At 42.6% G+C, this 19997-nt stretch overlaps 1 protein-coding gene and 2 long non-coding RNA genes across 6 annotated transcripts in view; 1 reads left to right on the top strand and 2 right to left on the bottom strand.

Annotated features, from left to right (window-relative positions):
- Positions 1-12806, bottom strand: part of LOC144583578 (uncharacterized) — a 30105-nt gene extending 17299 nt beyond the window's left edge. Inside the window, exon 1 of the long non-coding RNA XR_013537452.1 lies at positions 8408-12806. This is a non-coding gene — a long non-coding RNA (uncharacterized LOC144583578). The remainder of the gene's footprint in view (positions 1-8407) is intronic.
- Positions 1-13142, top strand: part of COMMD1 (copper metabolism domain containing 1) — a 115233-nt gene extending 102091 nt beyond the window's left edge. For all 4 annotated transcript variants that reach the window (XM_020790600.3, XM_020790598.3, XM_020790601.3 and 1 more), the window contains one exon: positions 12803-13142. Coding sequence is in view for 3 of the 4 variants with exons in the window: in XM_020790598.3 (XP_020646257.2) it covers positions 12803-12910 (108 nt within the window). In the remaining variant the exon portion in view is untranslated. The remainder of the gene's footprint in view (positions 1-12802) is intronic.
- Positions 13143-13917: 775 nt separating this feature from the next.
- On the bottom strand, positions 13918-19698 carry LOC144583577 (uncharacterized). The gene is made up of 3 exons (XR_013537450.1): positions 19513-19698; positions 19066-19149; positions 13918-16520 (listed from the first exon to the last, which is right to left on the bottom strand). It is a non-coding gene; the product is annotated as an uncharacterized LOC144583577 (long non-coding RNA).
- Positions 19699-19997: the final 299 nt, after the last annotated feature.

Raw genomic sequence — 19997 nt, 5'->3', positions numbered from 1 at the left:
GCCGCCGGTACACCCAAGATGGCCACCGGAACAAGGGAAAACATCGGAGAACGGTGAGTTTTGGGCCCATTTGGAACGCATTAAACAAAGTTTAATGCGGGTTTTTGATCCGTTTTACGATGTTTTCCCATAGCGAAGGTTAATCCGGAACGGATTAACCTCGCTATGTGGGGCACCACTGTATCATGACAAATTCAGCTGTCTTGATATGTGTGTACTGTATGTTTTATTCAGATAGGAATAGGGGAAACTGAAATTCTCAAAATGTTATCTTTGTGGGGGTTATAATTTTAAGATTTATCTCCACTTTTTAAAAGTATTTGCAAATTGTGTCCATCTGGTTAGGCTTCAAGGAGTTTACAGGAAGAGCATACACACAACAAAATGCCCTTCTTGGATTTTTAGAACAGCCTTAATCAGTAAAAACATGGCAGAACAGAATAGTTTATACCCACTGCCTGAAGGCCAAAAACGAAGAAACCAGCTTTGTCTTCTCTGAGAAGTGAATTCCATGCTTAGATCGTTGCCACCTAGAATACCCTATCTTGAGTTCTGATCACCTTCAGCTCTCCACAGGTCAGAACTTATAACATGTTACATGATTAACATCAGTTCTCAGCAATATCATATGGGACACTGCTAATTTATTGGGACAGTACTTGGTTGAGATTGATTAGACAGGCAACAGGCAAAAAAATGAACCATGGTAGGGAACATTATGGGCAAATTGCCTTCATTAAGGTCCATAACCTTTTGTCCTTTACATGTTGTGGGACTACATCTGCCTTTAGTCCTTCCAAAAAGGCTAACTGGGGAGGGCCTGATTGTTCCAAGAGCTTTGGGTGGTAGGCAACAAAGTGGTCACGTGTATATTTGCCATAAACCCAACACATTTTCAAAGTACAGTCGTACCTTGACTTACGAGTGTCCCTGCTGGCAAGTTATTCGAGTTACGAACGGCTCCGTTCGCAAAAAGTTGCTTTGACTTGCGAACGGAGCCTTGACTTACAAACCAAAAAAAAGAAAAAACCTTTCCTGCCCAAGTTCTCCCCCTAGTGGTAGAGGACGGATTAACCGGCTTTGCATTAGTTCCTATGGGAACTAATGCCTCTACCTACAAACAGCGCCTCAACATACGAACATAAAACAGCAGATACGGATTAAATGGTTTTCAATGCATTGCTACGTAAAAGTTTGCCTCGACTTACAAACTTTTCAACATACAAACTTAATTCCAATACGGATTAAGTTTGTAAGTCGAGGTACCACTGTATTGCTATGGAGGGGGTGCATCAAATATAGCAGCCGCAAGCAAGATGTAAACAGTTTTCTGTTTGTTTGTTTGTTTGTTTGTTTAAATAAGCTAAATTGATTGGAATCTTATTCTTCACCTTGGTAACAGTCTATATGAAAATGTAAACAAAGTGTTACTTGTATGCACATGTGGTGCTAATAGAACTTGCTAAGGAAAGGCAATGGAATGTTTGGGCTTGATTGGGGAGACCTGGGCTCATATCCCAATTCATTCGATTCAATTGAAATCAAAACTTTCTCCTTTACATAATTCCCAGGGCTGCTGTAAGAGTAAAATGGAATACTGTATTATTGATACATGCCATCCTGAGCTGCCTGAGCAAAAGTAAAAATAAAGGGATGTTTCATGAGTGATGGAATAGGAACACTTGTAAAGCCAAGCAGCCCTCTTCAATTACATGCTAGGAGATGCAGATCCAACACAGCCATATTTTTTTCTCTATGGTAAGCAAGACGCACTAAACCTTATACCTTGAGCATCTACTGCCATCTTAGTCTGGAGCAGAAAAGAGTAGGGCATCAGTTAAGGCTGCTATGGATTTTTTGTGTTTTTGGTGGGCATCCTTTTGCATTTCTGTGGCAGAAATGTGTGTGAATTAAGTTCCCCTTGATGGGAAAGGATGCTCCTGCCAAGCTGCAGCACTTTCATTGTCCCTCCCTCGCTTTCCTGTCACGGGACTCCTGGGGAGTTGGACGGTCTACAGTGACTATTTTGAACAGCTGTTCATGCTAATACATTAAACTATGCATTTTTAGCCAAAATTAAATGCAGCTGATAAAACACTGCTGTAATTTCTCTGCACTGTAACTTGACCATTAACCTATAAACAATGACCACTTGAAATAAATTTATAACTCACACATATCTATTATTTGAAATCTGTAGATGAATTCCCATTATACACTCCAGCTCTGGATGCAATCTAGGCACCACAGATGTAGACGAGGCCTCTGTACATATATTCAGGGTTGCCATTTATTTTACCATTTATTATTTTTCCTTGGTACAGCAGACACAAATATACTGTGTGCCCTTTGATTCCCTGAAATTTCAAGAACAGCTTGTCCTACAGCACAGTTCAGAGGCAGAAAGTGCTGCACTTATGTTCTCATGCAGTTCTCAAGCCTCTATAGGTACATAAACTGTGTTGCATTTGCAGGGCATCTGTCCTTCTCAGGAACATGTACCTACAGTCTGAAGATTATCTTCCATTTTGTGGTCTGTCTGTGTCATCCCTGCCAGTAGTGTGAACTTCTGAAGAGGCTATTTTAGCAGTCTTGATCCGTGTTGAAACATCTAGCTTTAAAACCAGCTAACCCAACTCAATTATGAATGAGTAGTCTCCTAGCAACAGTCAGAGAGAACTGTTCATGGTGATTATGACAAAACACTCTTTTTCAATAATGTAGAGACACATGAGATGGAAAGTTAACAAATGGGAGATTATTTATTTATTTCTTCCAGTTATTTATTAACCCATTTTCAGAAGCAAATCTTTGCAAAGCAACACAACACCAAACAGAAACAATAGCACAGTGGGCAGAATATGTAATCAGGAGGTGGACAGAGTGGACACCGCTAGAAGGATGCATGGGGAAACGGCCTGAGGTCACCCAAAAGTACCTCAGAAAAGGAATAAGAAAAAGACATATATTTAAGGCATTCTTGAATGCTAGAACTGAAGAGGCGAAGTGACTATTGTTGGCTGTCTCTGGAATACAGAGAGAGAGACAACCTTACCCAGCCATTCTATGATAAAAACCAAGTGATCATACTCATCTAGGATGAAGTCCTTCATTCTTTCCCCAAAGCTGTTCTGGTTCTCTGAATTCCAGGACAGTTTATTCCACAAGTTAGCACAGTTCATTCCTGACTCCTACTTCCATTGTGTTAAGGAACTGCACATTCATTCACATTACCTTTGTTTCTGCTCCAAAGTTTATTTCTTGTACTAAACATGGATGCTTATGGAAATGAACAATTTTCAACACTGTTGAGACTTTTAATGACCAACTGCTGTAGTCCAGTTATCTTGTTTGCTCTCGTTCTTGGAGACCAAAACAATTTGCTGAGAAATAAACGGTATGCAGGGGCACAATTGTGCTCTTGTTTAATTTGCTATTAGTTATAGTGGAGCCAATGCAGGAAGTATTGCCAGTGAATTGGGCTTATGGCTTATAAGAACACATCCTTTGAGTTCTTTGTGTGTAATGCTTTGCAAATACTAACTGGAGCTAAGCCTGAGAAGGTTAACTTGCTTTCAGTGCTGGTAAATAATCCTTCTTTATTTTAATGGCTAAAAAAGAGTGGATAGAGAAATTTAAGGAATTTAATATCATAAAAGCAGTGAAATTAAATTTGCTGTTCTAAAGCAAATGGAAAGCTTTCTCTGTCCTTGGACTTGATCCAGTCACTCCAGTCCTTTAATCTCCAGTAGTTGTAGATTGATTCTTCATTAGTAGATTTTTTTAAAAAATCCTCTTGAAGGCAGAATAGCCATTTTCCTCCTCCTCAGATAGAACATAGAAATTGGTTGCCTTTTCCCCATCATAAAACATCAGAACAATTATGGGAGGCCAAAGGAGAGTCTGCATTTCAAAATAATGTAAAACAGTTTGTATCAAGTGGTTTGGGGGCAAAACTTAGAAAAGCTGTACTCAGTGGGCTAGTATTTATCTCTTCAATATTAAGAGGTTGAGGGGAAAAAAGATTTTTTAAAAAGGCTGTACAGGAAGGGAAACAGCCTTGAAAACCTGTACTTGTTATGTTTGCTAATAAACATATTAAATACATTCCAAAGCTGAAAACTGTCCAGAAATTCTGCTGTACTGTAATTACTCGGAAGTAATAGCATGAAGTTGTAGGGTCAGAGAGGCATGGGTGCCTAGAATATGAATCATTAGAGTATGCTGATGTCCTTTCAAAGTAATGTTAAATGTCAATGGAAAAATGTTGGAGGCTAGGAAACTTGGCAAGGGAAATGAAGATCCATTTTGAAGGGTTTGATAAGAAACATATTTGACTGTACAAGAGCATACAGCACTTATCAATCTGGGAAAGCAGAACTGACAAGCCTAGCTAAAATAGCCTTTCACATTTCCTCATCTCCCCAGAGGCTGGACTGTGAATCAAAGACTCTCTTGACTGCGTATGTTGCTATTGCTTGTACTTTGTATGCACATATTTCATCAGATATAAATATTTATTTATATCTTTGGTGAGCTGCTTCGGGAGCTTTCTGGGCATATAAAGTAGACTACAAGTTTTGAAGCGAAATACTGTACTTGGAATAGGAAAATGTAAACATGCTACCTTCCCTCTTGCCCCCCTCCAATAGATTCTGTCAGACTTGATTAGGTAATTTCATGAACACACAAAGGTTTTCCTCTGATATGGTGTGGTCAGCTTTTTTAGGTTTTCTCTTCAAAAACACAGTCTAAACTCCAGTACATATGTAGACATTAGTGTTCTCAGTCACCATATTCCTTTAGTAAGTTTGTATAGATTTGCTTCTGCTTATTTTTGTCATCTTAGCTTGTGGTACAGTGGGGTCTTGACTTGAGAACTTAATCCGTATTGGAAGGCGGTTCTCAAGTCAAAATGTTCTCAAGTCAAATCTGCATTTCCCATAGGAATGCATTGAAAACCATTTGATCCGTATCTGCTCTTTTCCGTCCATAGAAACTAATGGGAAGCTGCTATTCCGCCTTCGACCACTGGAGGGGGATATTTTGTTTCTTTTTTTTTCTTAGGTCCAGAAAGGTTCAGGGAAGGCCGGGAAAATACAGTCCAGGCAGTACAGTACCAGGCAGTCTGAAGACTGTCTCCCAATCCACTCTCTAAACGCTGGGAGGAGTGAGGAAGCAGACAGGCACCCTTTTCACTGGCCAACAGTTAACTGAAAGTTCACATTTTGCACTTTCCCTGCCTCCCACGTGGTTTTTTTCAGTTCTTAACTCAAATCTAAGTACTTAAGTCAAGTCAATATTTTCCTATGAGAGCGGTTCTTAAGTCAAAATGTTCTTAACTCAAGCCGTTCTTAAGTCAAGACCCCACTGTATGTATGTTCACTCTCACTTCTAGGAAGGCTGCTGACAATAATAGGTTTTGTCCAGTTGAGTGGACATAATGTTTAGAACAATGGTTCACAACCTTGGGTAACCCAGGTGTTCTTGGACTGCAATTCCAAGAAGCCTTCACCCTTTATCTGTGCTAGCTGGAGTTTCTGGGAATTGCAGTCCAAGAACTCAAGGGTTATCAAAGGTTTGGAACCACTTGTTTAGAAATCTTCATGATCTCTTTTTAATAATTTTCATTATGTGATATTGCATAATGATTGGCATAGGTATCCAAAAATAGGTATCAAATATTAAATTATGTGTAAGAGAGTAGCCCCCTTTCAGAATTCCTCATTATAGTACACCTGTATAGGTTTTCAGAAGGATAAAGCTATACTCCATTTATGCTGGCTCCAAAAGGATTGTAACAATTAGAAACAAAATGTTTTCTTTACAGAATCCACCACGAACTTTGTCAATGCCCTGCCTGATAGCTTCTGACAAAATTTGATGATAGCAAGGCTAAAGCTACTGGGCTGTAACCATTTACCTGGAAATAGCCACATCCAACTCAGTGTGTGAACACATATACAGTTGTTCTGTAAATAATATTTATATTTTTGGAGGGAGGGTTATGTATAAATTAGACTAACTGATTGGCCCAAATCCTGTGACATAACTTACATTGGCATAAGGGAAGTGATATCACTGCACAAGCAGATTGGTGCTCATTAGAGCCCCTGCTGCAATTCCCCATGTGATTCTTGCTGCATGCAAGTTGGCTGGCCTTGGGCACAACCCAGAATCTAAGTGGAGACTTCCATTTAGATTCCAGCTTGCATGCAAAACCACCTAGCTCATATACAGTGATGAAATTACGACTGGAATTTATCTGTGCAGTGAAATAATTTCCTATATGTCATGCACAAATTCAAGTGAGAACAAAAATATAATTATCATATGTTTATATTCCAGTTACTTCTCAAAAACTTTAACCACATCATTATCATTTCTTTATTCAAACTGTTCAAGTAGATTTCCTGTTGTACTGTACTTTGGAGAAATGTTGGAAACCACTCCAGGTTCTAACTCTTTAACATGAAGCCATTATTTATACTGCTTGTATATAAGTAGTATGTACTTATTTATTCATTTATTTATTTGATTTATTTATTTTATATCCCGCCTATCTGGTCTTTTGACCACTCTAGGCGGCTTCCAGATGCGCACATAAAAACAACAAATATATATAACACAAAAAAATTATTACATTAAATGACAAATTCTACAAGATGGAAAAAATAAAAACAAGTAAAGAGATAAATAAAGAAAAAGATCAAATATTGACTGGAGGGAAGGCCTGCATGAACATCCATGTTTTTAGTTGGTTTTTAAAGATACCCAGCATAGGGGCCATACGAATCTCCGGAGGAAGCTTGTTCCAGAGATGAGGAGCCACCGCCGAGAAGGCCCAGTTTCTTGTTTTTTCCTTCTGGGCCTCCCTTGGCGTCAAGCTCCTCAGCCTCACCTCCTGGCTCGCTCGGGTGATACGGGTAGACCTTGGTAGGAGTAGGCGTTCCGCCAGATATCGAGGCCCTAAACCGTTTAGGGCCTTATAAGTAAACATTAAGACTTTGAAGTCAATGCAGAACCAAATGGGCAGCCAGTGCAATGCGGCCAGAATAGGAGAAATGTGATGGTGTTTTCTTGCTCCACTAAGGAGTCTGGCCGCCGCGTTCTGCACCACTTGGAGTTTCCTCATCAACCTCAAAGGCAGCCCCACGTAGAGCACATTACAGTGGTCTAATTTTGAGATTATGAGTGCATGTGCCAAGGTTGTGAGCACCCCCATATCGAGATAGGGACTTATATATACCATGCAGCCTTTTCCTGGATTTTACTTCTGTATCATCATCTTGAAAGTATATAACTATTGGTGATTGTTGTAGGTTTTTGGGGCTGTTTGGCCGTGTTCTGGAGGTTTTTCTTCCTAACGCTTCGCCAGTCTCTGTGGCCGGCATCTTCAGAGGACAGGAGTCAGTCTGGTTCAGAGCTCTAACTCCTGTCCTCTGAAGATGCCAGCCACAGAGACTGGCGAAATGTTAGGAAGAAAAACCAGAATACAACCAAACAGCCCCAAAAACCTACAAGAACCATCGGATCCCAGCCGTGAAAGCCTTCAAGAATATATATAACTATCCCTTGACAGGTATCCAAAATCTTTTGTTTCAAATGGTACTTTCTTCAGGCGCCATATCTGTGGAATCCAATAATTATAAGTTGTGTGAAGTTCATTCATTGCTTCGTATAGGTTACTGTGCTCTTAATTATTCCAAAGAAAATAACAAACACGGCACAAAATACAATGTTCCTCATTTTTGCCAATTAGAAGTTCTTCTGTCTTCTCAATTTGCCATATTACCTGTAGCTTACTACTTCGTAAGTCAGAATTGACTTGATGGTGCGTGATTATTATTTCTGGAGAGTTCAGTGAGTTAGGTAACTGGCTGTGGAGCCAGAGGTTGAGAATTCGATTCCCTATTGTCCTTCCAGGGAGAAGAGCCAGCCTTGTGTCGCCTTGGGCAAGCTGGACAATCCCAGCATGTCCCAGAAGCAGGGAATGGTAAACCACTTCTGAATATTCTCTAGCTGGAAAACCCTGAAAAGGATCACCATGAGGCAGAATTGACTTGACTGCACACAATTATTATTTTTTTACTACTTTTTATCTCCTATCTGATAAGAATAAATTGCTGTAATAATCAGTCCCCTGACATCTGTAACAGAATCATATTCAACATTATTACAAGCACTCATGTTTTATTGTTTCATAAAATAACTTTTGTTATTCAAGGGTGTTTAAATGCAAAACCTATTACATTTCAGTTAGTTTTCTCAAAATAAAGATTTAGAATGGATTATGCTGCTATCGTGCAAGGAATAGCCTTTCCTTTCTGAAGCTTTATGAAATCACCTTACTGGAAAATTCCAATTTCCACCACGGTTCTATATAGTCACTCTTAGCCAGTCTTACCTTAATGATTTCTTCTTACAGGAAAAAAACGTATATCCATGTCTGTGTTTAAACCACGAGGAGCTGTGGCATTTAATTTCATTATCCACTGTACTTCCTTCTGTAACAACAGCTTTTCGTAATCTGCCGGTTATACATATGGGGAACTATCTTACCAGAAACCTCAAATCTTTGTAACTATGTCTTGCCTCTCTGTAATGAGCCGTTAGAAGAGACTCCATGCCCAAAATGGCAATCACGGGGCTGCAACCTCATTGCGAGCTTAATCAACAATGATTTTTCAAAGATTTTGCATTATTCTGCAAGTGAGACAGCCATAGATGTATATGGAAAGAACAAGTTACTTGACTATTTGTGTGATGATCTATTACTGTATTAGTGTCCCAGATAAAATATATTCCCTCTGCCTCTTGCCGTCTGTTTCTCTCACTTCAAATGCTAAAAGTTACATAAAAACTATTTATTGTTTTGACACTCCTTTTTAGTATAAATAAAATCTGCGTTTGATAGAACCAACATAGATGGGCAGTGTGGTTTGTGTAGGTTTGCTACAACCTACCATTCTTCTCAGCCAAGGCTAGTGGTGTGTGTGTGTGTTTAATCATTTATGCGAAGGTGTGGGCTTTAGTGACGAGAGGTTGATACATTCTTATTTGTTTGTTTGTTTGTTTGTTTGTTTGTTTATTAAGCTTATATGCTGCCCATCTAGACATTGTCTACTCTGGGTGGCTCACAACACACAAAGTAAAAACAATTGATATATAATAACAATTTTACAATGATTTACAGCAATTGACAACAGTTCAAGATGGAGAGAGAAAACATAAATTAAGTAGTGCCCGGAGGGAAGGCCTGTCTAAATAACCAGGTCTTAAGTTGGTTTTTGAAAATGCCCAGCGAGGGGGCTAAACAGATCTCGGAGGGGAGTTTGTTCCAAAGAGAGGGAGCCACTGCCGAGAAGGCCCGGTGTCTAGTTTTTTCTTTCTGGACCTCCCTCGGCGTTAGGCTCCTTGGTCACCCCTCCTGGCTAGATCAAGTGATATGAGTAGACCTAGGAGGGAGGAGGCGTTCCACCAAGTATCAAAGTCCTAAACCGTTTAGGGCTTTGTATGTAATCATTAAAACTTTGAAATCAACATGGAAGTGAATGGGCAGCCAATGCAAGGAGGTCAAGGTGGGAGTGATATGCTGGTGTTTCCTCACCCCACTAATAGCTGCTGCGTTCTGCACCATTTGGAGCTTCCACATCAGTGTCAAAGGTAGCCCCACATAGAGCACCTTACAGTGGTCTAATCTTGAGATTACAAGCATGTGGACCAGAGTGGTGAGCGCCCCAACATCAAGATAGGAACACAGATGGGCAATCCGTCAAAGATGGAAATAGGTGGAGCAGACCACTGACACCACCTGAGTTTCCATGGTGAGCACTGGGTCCACATGTATCCCCACGCTGCGAACCTCACTCTTCACAGTGAGAGTCACTCCCCTCAAAAAAGAGAGGGAGTTTCCCAGACCACCAATGATGGGGCTACCCACGCTCAGGACCCCCATCTTGTCCAGGTTTAGCCTCAGCCCATTTTTCTGCATCCATTGCACTACAGACTCCAAACAGCGTTGAAGGGACAGAACAGCATCCATTGTGGTTGGAAAAAAGGAGATGTAGAGCTGAGTGTCATCAGCATACTGATGGCACAGTGCTCCACACCCCCTGATAACGCCACCCAGCGGCCTCATATAGATATTAAACAGCATTGGGGAGATAGTTGAGCCCTGTGGAACTCCACAGTTGAGGCTTCACGGGGCCAAGTCCCTCTCCCCAAGCTGCACTCTCTGAGGATGATCCTCCAAGAAGGATCGGAGCCAGGCCAAAGCCAGGCCACCGATTCCCAGCTTGGAGAGCCTCCTCAGGAGGATACCGTGGTCAACGGTATTAAAGGCAGCTGAGATATTGAGGAGGACCAACAGAGACGTTTTCCCTCTGTCGGCCTCCCTCAGTAGGTCATCTAACAGGGCAACCAATGCCGTTTCTGTACCATGGCGTGGCCTAAAGCCCTACTGGAACGGATCCAGGGCGTTTGTTTCATCCAAATGTGCCTGAAGCTGATCAGCCATCACCCTCTCAACTACTTTACTAATGAAAGGAACATTGGCGACAGGCGTATAATTGCCAATTTCGTCCGCCGTCAAATTCGGTTTCTTTCTAATGGGCCTAATGAGTGTCTCCTTGAGGTAGGGGGGAACCCTGCCCTCCAGGAAAGACCTATTAATTATTGCTATCACCCATTTAGTTGTTATTGGCCTGGCTGCTTTGATTAGCCAGGACGGGCAAGGGTCAAGAGATGAGGTGGTGGCCTTTATCCACTATATTTGGCATCACAGGCTGAAAGAGATCGAGACTCACCGGGCAAGGCGGAGCGCTGGACATTTCTGCTTGATCCACTGTATCCAAAAAAGGAGAAAGCTCCTGGTGGATGGCCTCCACTTTAGATTTTTAAAATGCTGCAAATTGGTCAGGTGGGATACTAGAAGGAGGCCCATCACTTAGACCAATTCCAGATAGATCACAGACCATACGGAAAAGTTCCGCCTGCTAGTTTGAAGCCACACTTATCCGGTCAGCGAGGTGAGCTCAACTAGCAGCCCTTATCTTAGCAAGGTAAAGGTTAGTCGCAACCCTGACAGCTTCCATCTCTACTTGCACTCTAGCCTTCTCCTAGTTTGCTTCATTGTTTGTAGTTCCTGATTAAACCAGGACACAAGCTGAGCTCTGCATTGGAGAGGGCTTTTAGGAGTGATCGTGTCTACAGCCCTGATAGCAGCTGTAAACCAGCCTTCAACCAGAGCCTCGACAAGAGCACCAGCCAGATCAACCGGAATCCCTCTCATGGAATCCTGGAATCCTATAGGATCCAGTAGCCTTCGAGGGCAGACCATTAAAGTGGCTCCTTGCTCCCTGTGAGGTGGGAGAGCCCCTGAGAGGTTACATTTTATTAAGTGGTGATCAGACCATGACAAGGGAACTGACACGAGGTCAGTCACCATCAGACCACACTTACTCCATTTGGAGGAGAAAACCAGGACTACCATATGAGCACCCACGTGGGTATGGCCGTGAACATGTTGGGACATGTTCAAGGAGCCATGGTTTCCAAGAACTCAAGAGCTGGACCGGATGTCGCAGCCTCCGCATGGATGTTGAAATCACCCAAGACCAAAAGCCTCCGGCATTCCAACAATGCCATGGAGACAAAGTACACCAGCTCTCATAAGGAGATGGCTGGGTCGCAGGGAACACGGTAACCCAGCAAAATCCCAATACCATCCCTGGCCCCTATCAACACATGGAGGGCCTCCAAACCCAGCTTCACCACTGGTTATTCTTCACAATAATTAATTTTTAACTGTCTCTTGACAACATAAATGGGTTACTTCTGTAGTAAGATTCGTCCCATATGTAAAAGTTATTTTGTGTACATTCAAGAGCATTTTGGAATATGTAGATTGTGTTTGGATACAGATATTTGTGTTTTCCTTGCATTTTATGGTACAGAGAGTTTGAAAAAATTGGAGGTAGATGTGGCACATAAATATCACCCCTTCCTTTGTTTCTATTTCCCTCCCACTGCTTGAAAATGCCCCAAACCACTTATTCAAAAGCATAAATATGGATTTGCAGCATATCTGCTTCACCTGGGCTTGCATTCATTCTGTTAGTCTGTTTCAGCACATGTAACAGAAACAATGCAAGAGCCTAGCTGTCACACCTTGAAGACTGCACTTTTATTTCAGTGTGAATTTTCAAAGATTACTGGCCCCTTCTTCAGACATGCTGGCATGTATTTTGACATGCTGGAGTGTGATTCTACACAGTTATTCCACAGAATGCCAATGCCAAAATGTTTGTGGGGGAGGGCTTTTGCAGTAGACTGATTATCGCTGTCCCTTGGAAATAAAGATATGTGTGGATTTTTCCTTCCAACATCCTGTTTCTTTCTTGGACTGTTCCAAACACATGGGCCAAAATCCTCATTTTCGTTACACTGTTACAATGCTAACAAGCCTAACTTTTAGAGGCAAATCACCTCCACTTAAGCAATCACTGTAGACATGCGACTCAGCACACAACAGATAATGTCTACAATTATTTCTTAGCTAGAAGCAATTCACTTCCCTAATTTACACCATTAGGATTAGACTGGGATAACTATGTTAGAGGATTTTGAGACTGTGGAAGAAAGAAAAAAATAGAATGGAAAGGGAATAGAATCAACCTCAAATTATCTTCATGTATACAGTCACTCCTGCAATGGCAGATGATAGTGGTGGTGAACTATTTCATTGTTCTTATGGAAATCATCTCTAAACCTAACCATCTTCCTTCCTTCTTTATTCCAGGAATCTGAATTTTTGACTATGGAATTCGATGAGATCAAATTGAATCAAATGCTGAAAAAGCTTTCAGAAATTGAAGACAGCATTACCTCTCTGACCCAAGCATCTTAATTTTGAACACTGTCTCATGCCCAACAAGGTTGACGTTAGTAGTGCCTATTAATTATTTGGTTATTGTGCTTGCTGTAACAAAATTTGGGACCTGCATTCTGTCATGTCAAAATTGAGATAAAGCAGACAAAACATAACTTAAGGGAAAATGCAGTGGAAAGATAATTCTGTACCCTTTAAAATAAAAAGAGTAATTGGGTTCTAATAAAGTTTGTGGTGCAATCCTACAGAACAGCCATTGCTATTCCTTCTGTTATTTCAAGAATCATTTCCCTCCCTAAAGTAAGTGAGATTAAGAGAAAGAGAATCCCATTGCCTTCAGTAAGCAAGAATGAATACAAGGCAAAGAACTGAAGGAAAACTACAGTATAGAAGTTGTTTTAGGGAGCAATCCATGACAAGAAGCACACCTGCCTCATCTGGATTTGTAGGCAGAATGATAAAGGAGCAGGTGTGTGTTCCACCATTCCACTGCATAGATAATACACCATGTGGCAAAGGTATTCTAAAGAGGCCTTCATGTGTGTGCACTGGTTCAGTTTGCACAGTCTCTCAAGCTCCTCCGCCTTTTTTAGTGGAATGGGTGGTGCAGTTGGACCACTGCACATGCAGCCTTCTCTGGGTTCATTCTTTGTGGATCATTCCCCTTGTTATGTCACACAGATTGTTAAAACATGGAATATAAGCTCTTCCTTCACCAAGTTAATTACAGTACTGGCTGCCTTTCCCTTCATAATCTAAATAATTATGATCTTTAAGTTCACAACAAGGAACTATTGTCAGACTGCCAGGCAATATCTGGGAAATGAATATATATATATATATTGACTTTGTCTTCAAGCACAGTGTATGGACATTTAGACTCCTATGATGGAAACAATTTCCAAGCCTAAATAGGTTTCATTGCAGACGGAAAATAAATGAACATCAGAAGGAGTTTTCAGCATGATGTATTCCATCTCAGGAGCAATGCCTTACTGTACAGTACAAGGCTCATTAAAATGTGTGTACAGGGGGAAATAGTGCATCCATAATCACAATATTATTGCTTGCTTTGTGCATATGGAATTGATGCTGCAGTTTAAAAAATAGACTGTTGGGTTCCCCTCCTGCTTCTTCAACTATATCCTTAAATATTTTAGGCAATTTTCTGAGTGTGCTAAGGATGTGGTGGTTTTCTCTTATGGTGCCAAGGATCTCATTTCTCATTTGCAGCAAGGCATGGACTTGGGGTGCCTGACCATGTTGGAGCATATGCAAGTTACATGTCCAACTCAGAGAGGATTCTAACTGAGCTCTTCTACAAAATTAAGACTCTATGAAATCGACTCTAGAACACTGGTTTCCAAACTAGAGGGCATGAAGAACTTCCAAGGGAGATGTGACGCTGTGGAATTTTCATAAAGAAAAAGATATTTTTTTATTTTTCTGTTTTTATCAGCTTAAAACAAGTTTTTGTGATTGTTAGAATATAGGACTTCTCAAGAATAACTGTTTTTAATTGTTTTGATTTAAAATAGTTTCATTAAGCTTATATGTTTATTTTTAATTTTAAGTACAAATTGATGTTTTCATTGTTAAGGGGTTAAACGGTGGTAAAGGAGAGGTGGAGAGTGTGAAGAATTCTCAAAAATCAACAAGGGTATGTTACCAAATCATTTCAGACCTATGGTTGTTGTGGGTTTTTCGGCCTGTTTGGCCATGTCCTGCAGAACACAGCCAAACAGCTCAAAAAACCCACAACAGCCATCGGATCCCGGCCATGAAAGCCTTCAAGAACGCATTTCAGAACTGTTGCTGTATAATGTGCTTAGGAAGAGCCTCATGGTCTGTTGCACTCCAGTTCCCATTCTGTATAATTATTGTTGGCCATGCTGGTTGGTACTGATAGAAACTGGAGTCAGCAACATCCAAGCAACAGCTGGTTCACACTTCTGCTCTAAGGGATGTTGATAGCAACCTATAATAATTAACACACATTTCTTTCTCATTAAAGCAAATTCAAGATTGGTAAAAGCACCAACATATTGGGTTTTAAAAACGAGTTCCTCCCTACAGATCAAATTCCAAGGAAGCATACCTTGTCCTACAGACAAAACATCAGCCCTTTTTAACACATGGCAGGCTAACAGGGGTAGTAATTGTGACGGGTGGGTTGGTTTACATGGGCTCATTGGAGCGGGCTGGACTGGCCTAAATAGGGTCACCAGAGGTTGAGTTGAGATCCAGTATGCCATTTGGTCCATTTGACCCTCAAGTTACCCTATCTGGTAGAGCCCCTTCCTCTTTGAATGTCCCATATCATGAAATAGCTTAAGAGGACAGCAATCTCATGATACTGAGAAATTAAACACTTCTTCCACTTCTCAATGGAGAAACAATGAAGTTTTTTTTTAAAAAAAAATACACTCTTTTAGGCCATTGCTGATGTACTGCATCGATTGTAAAAATACTAAGACAAAAATTGAAAATTTCCTCCTGGAATCTGCCTGGAGCTGAATCCACTGCTGAGTACCTAATACAGTGTTTTTAAAAATTACTTCTTCTGCCTCACTCAAAAATACTCTTTTGTGATATCCAATCCACAGCTGCCTCGGGTGTAACTTTAAAACAACAGCTCTAATGCAGCCTGCATCTCTCCTGACTTACATCTAAGAAAGACATGCCTGGTGAAACCCATCTTACCAAGAACTTTTAAACTTTACATCTAAGAGTAACTTTCTTGGCAAAATCCATCTTGCCATGAACGTTTGGCCTTTAAATTCTTCACAGTGGTAAATGCCTGACAAAGTGGATGACCCTGATCCTCAAATCTTGCAGATCGCATGATGATTTTTAAGTGGTTTATAAAGGTATCACCTACTCTGAGAAATCCTGCACATTTACTTGATTTGCATAGTTTAAGCAATATGACTCCATAACCCTTGAGATCCTTTACAATTCTGTTTAAAATATGCAGATTAAGAAAATGTATAGAATGTATCATTTAGTGTTACTTATGCTGATTCTGTGCAAAATGTGCTGGGTGGGGCAGAAATTTGGTGTGTTTTTCTTTTAGTACAGAATACAAACATCCAGGAGTATAAAGAATAAAGCTATAGACTGAAATTTCTCCTCTGATATTTTAATCCCTAAGAAGCAGATATGGCTGTTGTATGAAATATATTTTCACAGGACAAAATGTTGTAGAATATACCAATGGCTAGTGGGTATAACTGCAAGCTGTGCCCTCAGTTGTATTTGAAAGCACTTTTCCAATCTCATTTAACAATTCCTTTCAGCATTATGACAAAGTCTGGCCTCATGTCATAAATTTTTTTTAAGTTGCCTTTCAGCAAACATTTATATAAGATTATTAATGAAGTATAACTCTATTTAATGAGCCAAGATCACAAGGAACATGAGCTAGCTGCTGAGCCACTAGTGACCTTTGCTGTAACATTGTAACAAATAAATCTAATGTATCGAGATTTATTTCCTGAAATGGATGAGCAACTAGATGGGAGGTCACCCTGGGTTTATGTGAAGTTTCTTCATCGTGGTCTTCTGTGAATGCACACAAAGGGTTAATCCGGCGCTTGCGTCGGTCCTCTCGGAATATTCTAGAGCTCTGAAAGAGAAAGTAACAAACGTAATGCTGCCCCTACTGCGCATGCTCCCGCCCGCCCTAGCCTCAGTTCCATTTCTCCGCCTTGCGGTTCGGAACCTCTCTTTTGAGCTCCGCTTATTAATCTCTTTAGACAACTCTTTTTCGGCTTTTGTGACTTGGATTGGACTGGACTTCTCGTATTTCTACTGCCCCTTGACGCGGACTGTGCCTGGACTTCGTTGCTTCGTTTTTTCCTTTCACTTTGGTTGCCTCGGACTTTTCCCACCCTTTTTACTGCTCCACGGGCTTTTCTACCCTTAACGGCTTATGCCGTCAGGCCCTTTCAGCCGTTGTGTGCGCTGCTCCTGCAAGATCCCCCACCAGGATCCGCATGATCTTTGTCTTTTTTGCCTGGGGGCTAGACACCTTACAACGTCCTGCACACATTGCAGGACTTTCACTAGAGCAGCGCTGAAAGCCAGACAACAGTGGCTGAATTATCATCTTTGGGAGTCCACCCTGTCGGCTACCAGACCTTCGGATTCGGAAATGGTCTCTCCTTCGGCTACCCCACGACGGGAGGCGAATGCGTCTCCCCAACCGGGACCATCTAAAACCTCAGCAAGGCAAACCAAACAGCCTGCTTCTAAAAAACCATCTGCTAAAACGAGATCTGACTCGTCCTCAGCTAAGCCGGCAAAACAGGGTAAGGCGAAATCTTCAAGCAAAGCCAAGGATGCTCCCACTCAACTCCCACCGATCTCTGAGTCCCTCCCATCTCCCATACTTGAGGACTCATCGAGGGAGAAGGCATACTTGTCGGAGACAGCTCCTCCTCTGCCTCCTCGACAAGTCGAGCCGGTCATGCCGACGCGCATGGTTTCTCCGACCCCGAGTCAGCTTGTGGGTGTTACCACAGGCCTGACTTCGGTCCCGCACAGCCCATCGACCCATGGGCTGGGGTCTCCGGCTCTGTCGACCTCGACTTCTCCTTCGAGGTCGAGGTCCCCGCGGGGGAAGCGCCATAACAAGACGAAACACACCTCGCCCTCCCGTTCGAGGTCGAAATCGCCGAGAGGAAAACGCGCGCACAAGAAGAGGCACAGTTCAACATCCTCCTCTTCGTCGAGATCTCCGCGGGGGAGGCGTACCCCCAAGAGGAAACGCTCCGCCTCCCATCGACGTCGGAATAAACATCGACGTCGGAGGCATTCCTCCACCTCATCTGACTCTGAGTCCTCTCGTCGAGCTAAGCGTCGTCGACACCGACACCGCTCTACCTCCACCAGCTCGACGTCGACGTCGCCGGACCGACGTCGGAGGCGCAAGAGGACTAAGTACGTCTACATTGCTTCCTCATCGGACTTGTCACCCCCTCATCGTCGACGTCGGCATCGAGGGGGCGAGGTCGACCCACCTATCAATGCCCCATCGCAGTCGCTTCTGCCTGCCCCCCCTGCTGTCATTCCTTCTCTACCGCAACCCTCGACATCGAATGCAGGGATCGACGTCGACAAGTCCTCGCGCAAGAGGAAAAGGGACGTTTTTTCCTCTGACCCGGACGAGGTTTCCTCGGTCTTGTCTACCAACTCAGACCGAGACCTTCCTACACAACCGAACCAGGACCAGGGTGTTCTCCCAGAAGGGGAAGCAGTGGGCTCGGATATAGGAGATGCCAACGTCTCCTCGCCCTCTGAGGATTTCTCCTCTTACTCTCAAATGCTATCACGACTCGCTAAGACTCTCAAACTTGAGTTGGATCAACCTGCACCTGCTACCGAGGACCTTATTTTTGGTGATATAAACCAGGAAAGGTCTCCACCACCTAGCTTGACCTTCGTCCCTGCAATATTGGACATTATAAAGGAATACTGGGCACACCCTTCTGATACTCCTGCCTTACCACGTAGAACTGAAAATTTTTACCGAGTTCACGGTGCGGATACGAAATTTCTCACTAAGCACCCGATTCCAAATTCCTTAGTGGTAGAAACCAGCTGCACTAAACCTACTGGCAAATCGCACGTCACCCCTATTAACAGGGAAGGCAAAAAACTGGAAATAATTGGCAGAAAGATCTACTCGCTCACGGCTTTCCTCATCAAGCTGATCAACTATCAGACTGCATTGGGGGCATATCAGAAACAACTGTGGCTGAAAGTTTTGCCCGGGCTTAAACTCGTCCCCCAAGACGTCAGACAAAGCTTCTTAAACTTCTACGAAGAGGCTCAGACGGTCTCTAAGTACCAGCGCCTCTCTACTAGACATGCCGCAGAGGCAGCGGCCAGAATCCTAATGTCAGCAGTCACACTCCGCAGACATGCCTGGCTAAGAGCAGCGACCATCCTAGAGGACGTGAAGGCCAAAGTGGAGAACCTGGCCTTCGATGCTACTGGCCTCTTTAATGAAAGAACAGATACTCACCTAGAAGATCTCCATAAGGCCAAAAAGACTGCTAGGTCATACTCCATTCAGACACAGCCACGTTACAACAGGTTCCAGTGGCGGAGGTCTTACAGCCAGTATCAGCAGTCTTCCCAAAATTTTAAAGCCTACAGAAACTTACCTCAACAAAGATCCTCGAGGGCATCCTCTTCTGCTCCCAGCTACAGATCTCAACAGTCTCAGCGCAGGAAATCTTTCAAACCACCTGCCAAAAAACCCAAACGTTATCTTTGACTCTCCAAGAAATTTTTCGTTCCACTCAGACTCCACACGGCTTTCCCCCTTTTTACACGACTGGCTCTCAATCACAAGCGATGTGTGGGTCCTAAACATTATTGCCCACGGGTACCAACTGGAATTTATCGAGTCACCTCCACTAGGGTTCGTATGTCACACGCCCTTCGACATCGCTCTAGACGACGAGATTACATCACTCCTACAGAAACATGCTGTCGAGGCAGTTCCCATCACAGACCTGCGAAACGGGTTCTATTCCAGATATTTCGCTGTTTCAAAAAAAGACGGAGGCATAAGGCCCATCTTAGATCTCAGGCTTTTGAACACTTACCTTCGTCCTCGTCGCTTTCGTATGGTCACGTTGGAATCAATCTTGCCCCTGTTAAAGAAAAACAACTGGTTTGTGGTCATAGACCTCAAAGACGCTTATTTTCACGTTACTATCCACCCCAGTCATCGCAAATACCTTCGTTTCCTGTTTCAAAACACTGTTTACCAGTTCCTGGCCTTACCCTTCGGTCTCTCGACGGCCCCAAGGACTTTTACAAAGGTGATGGCCCCAGTTGCGGCTTACCTACGTCTTCAACACGTCCACGTCTACCCATACATAGACGATTGGCTTCTCGTCTCGCCCTCACGAACTCAAGCCTTAAAGGACACCAGGCTTGTTCTTCGCCTACTGCTGAGACTGGGGCTTACTGTCAACGCAAAGAAATCCCATCTCTCTCCTTCCAGAGTGGTCCATTACATAGGCGCTCGTCTGGATTCCAACGTCGCCCGGGTCTTCTTGCCCGGGGAGAGGATCCGGAAGATTCA

This window comes from Pogona vitticeps, chromosome 1 (assembly GCF_051106095.1).
Source record: "Pogona vitticeps strain Pit_001003342236 chromosome 1, PviZW2.1, whole genome shotgun sequence".
NCBI lineage: Eukaryota > Metazoa > Chordata > Lepidosauria > Squamata > Agamidae > Pogona > Pogona vitticeps.
This window is presented reverse-complemented; position numbering and strand designations above follow the sequence as displayed.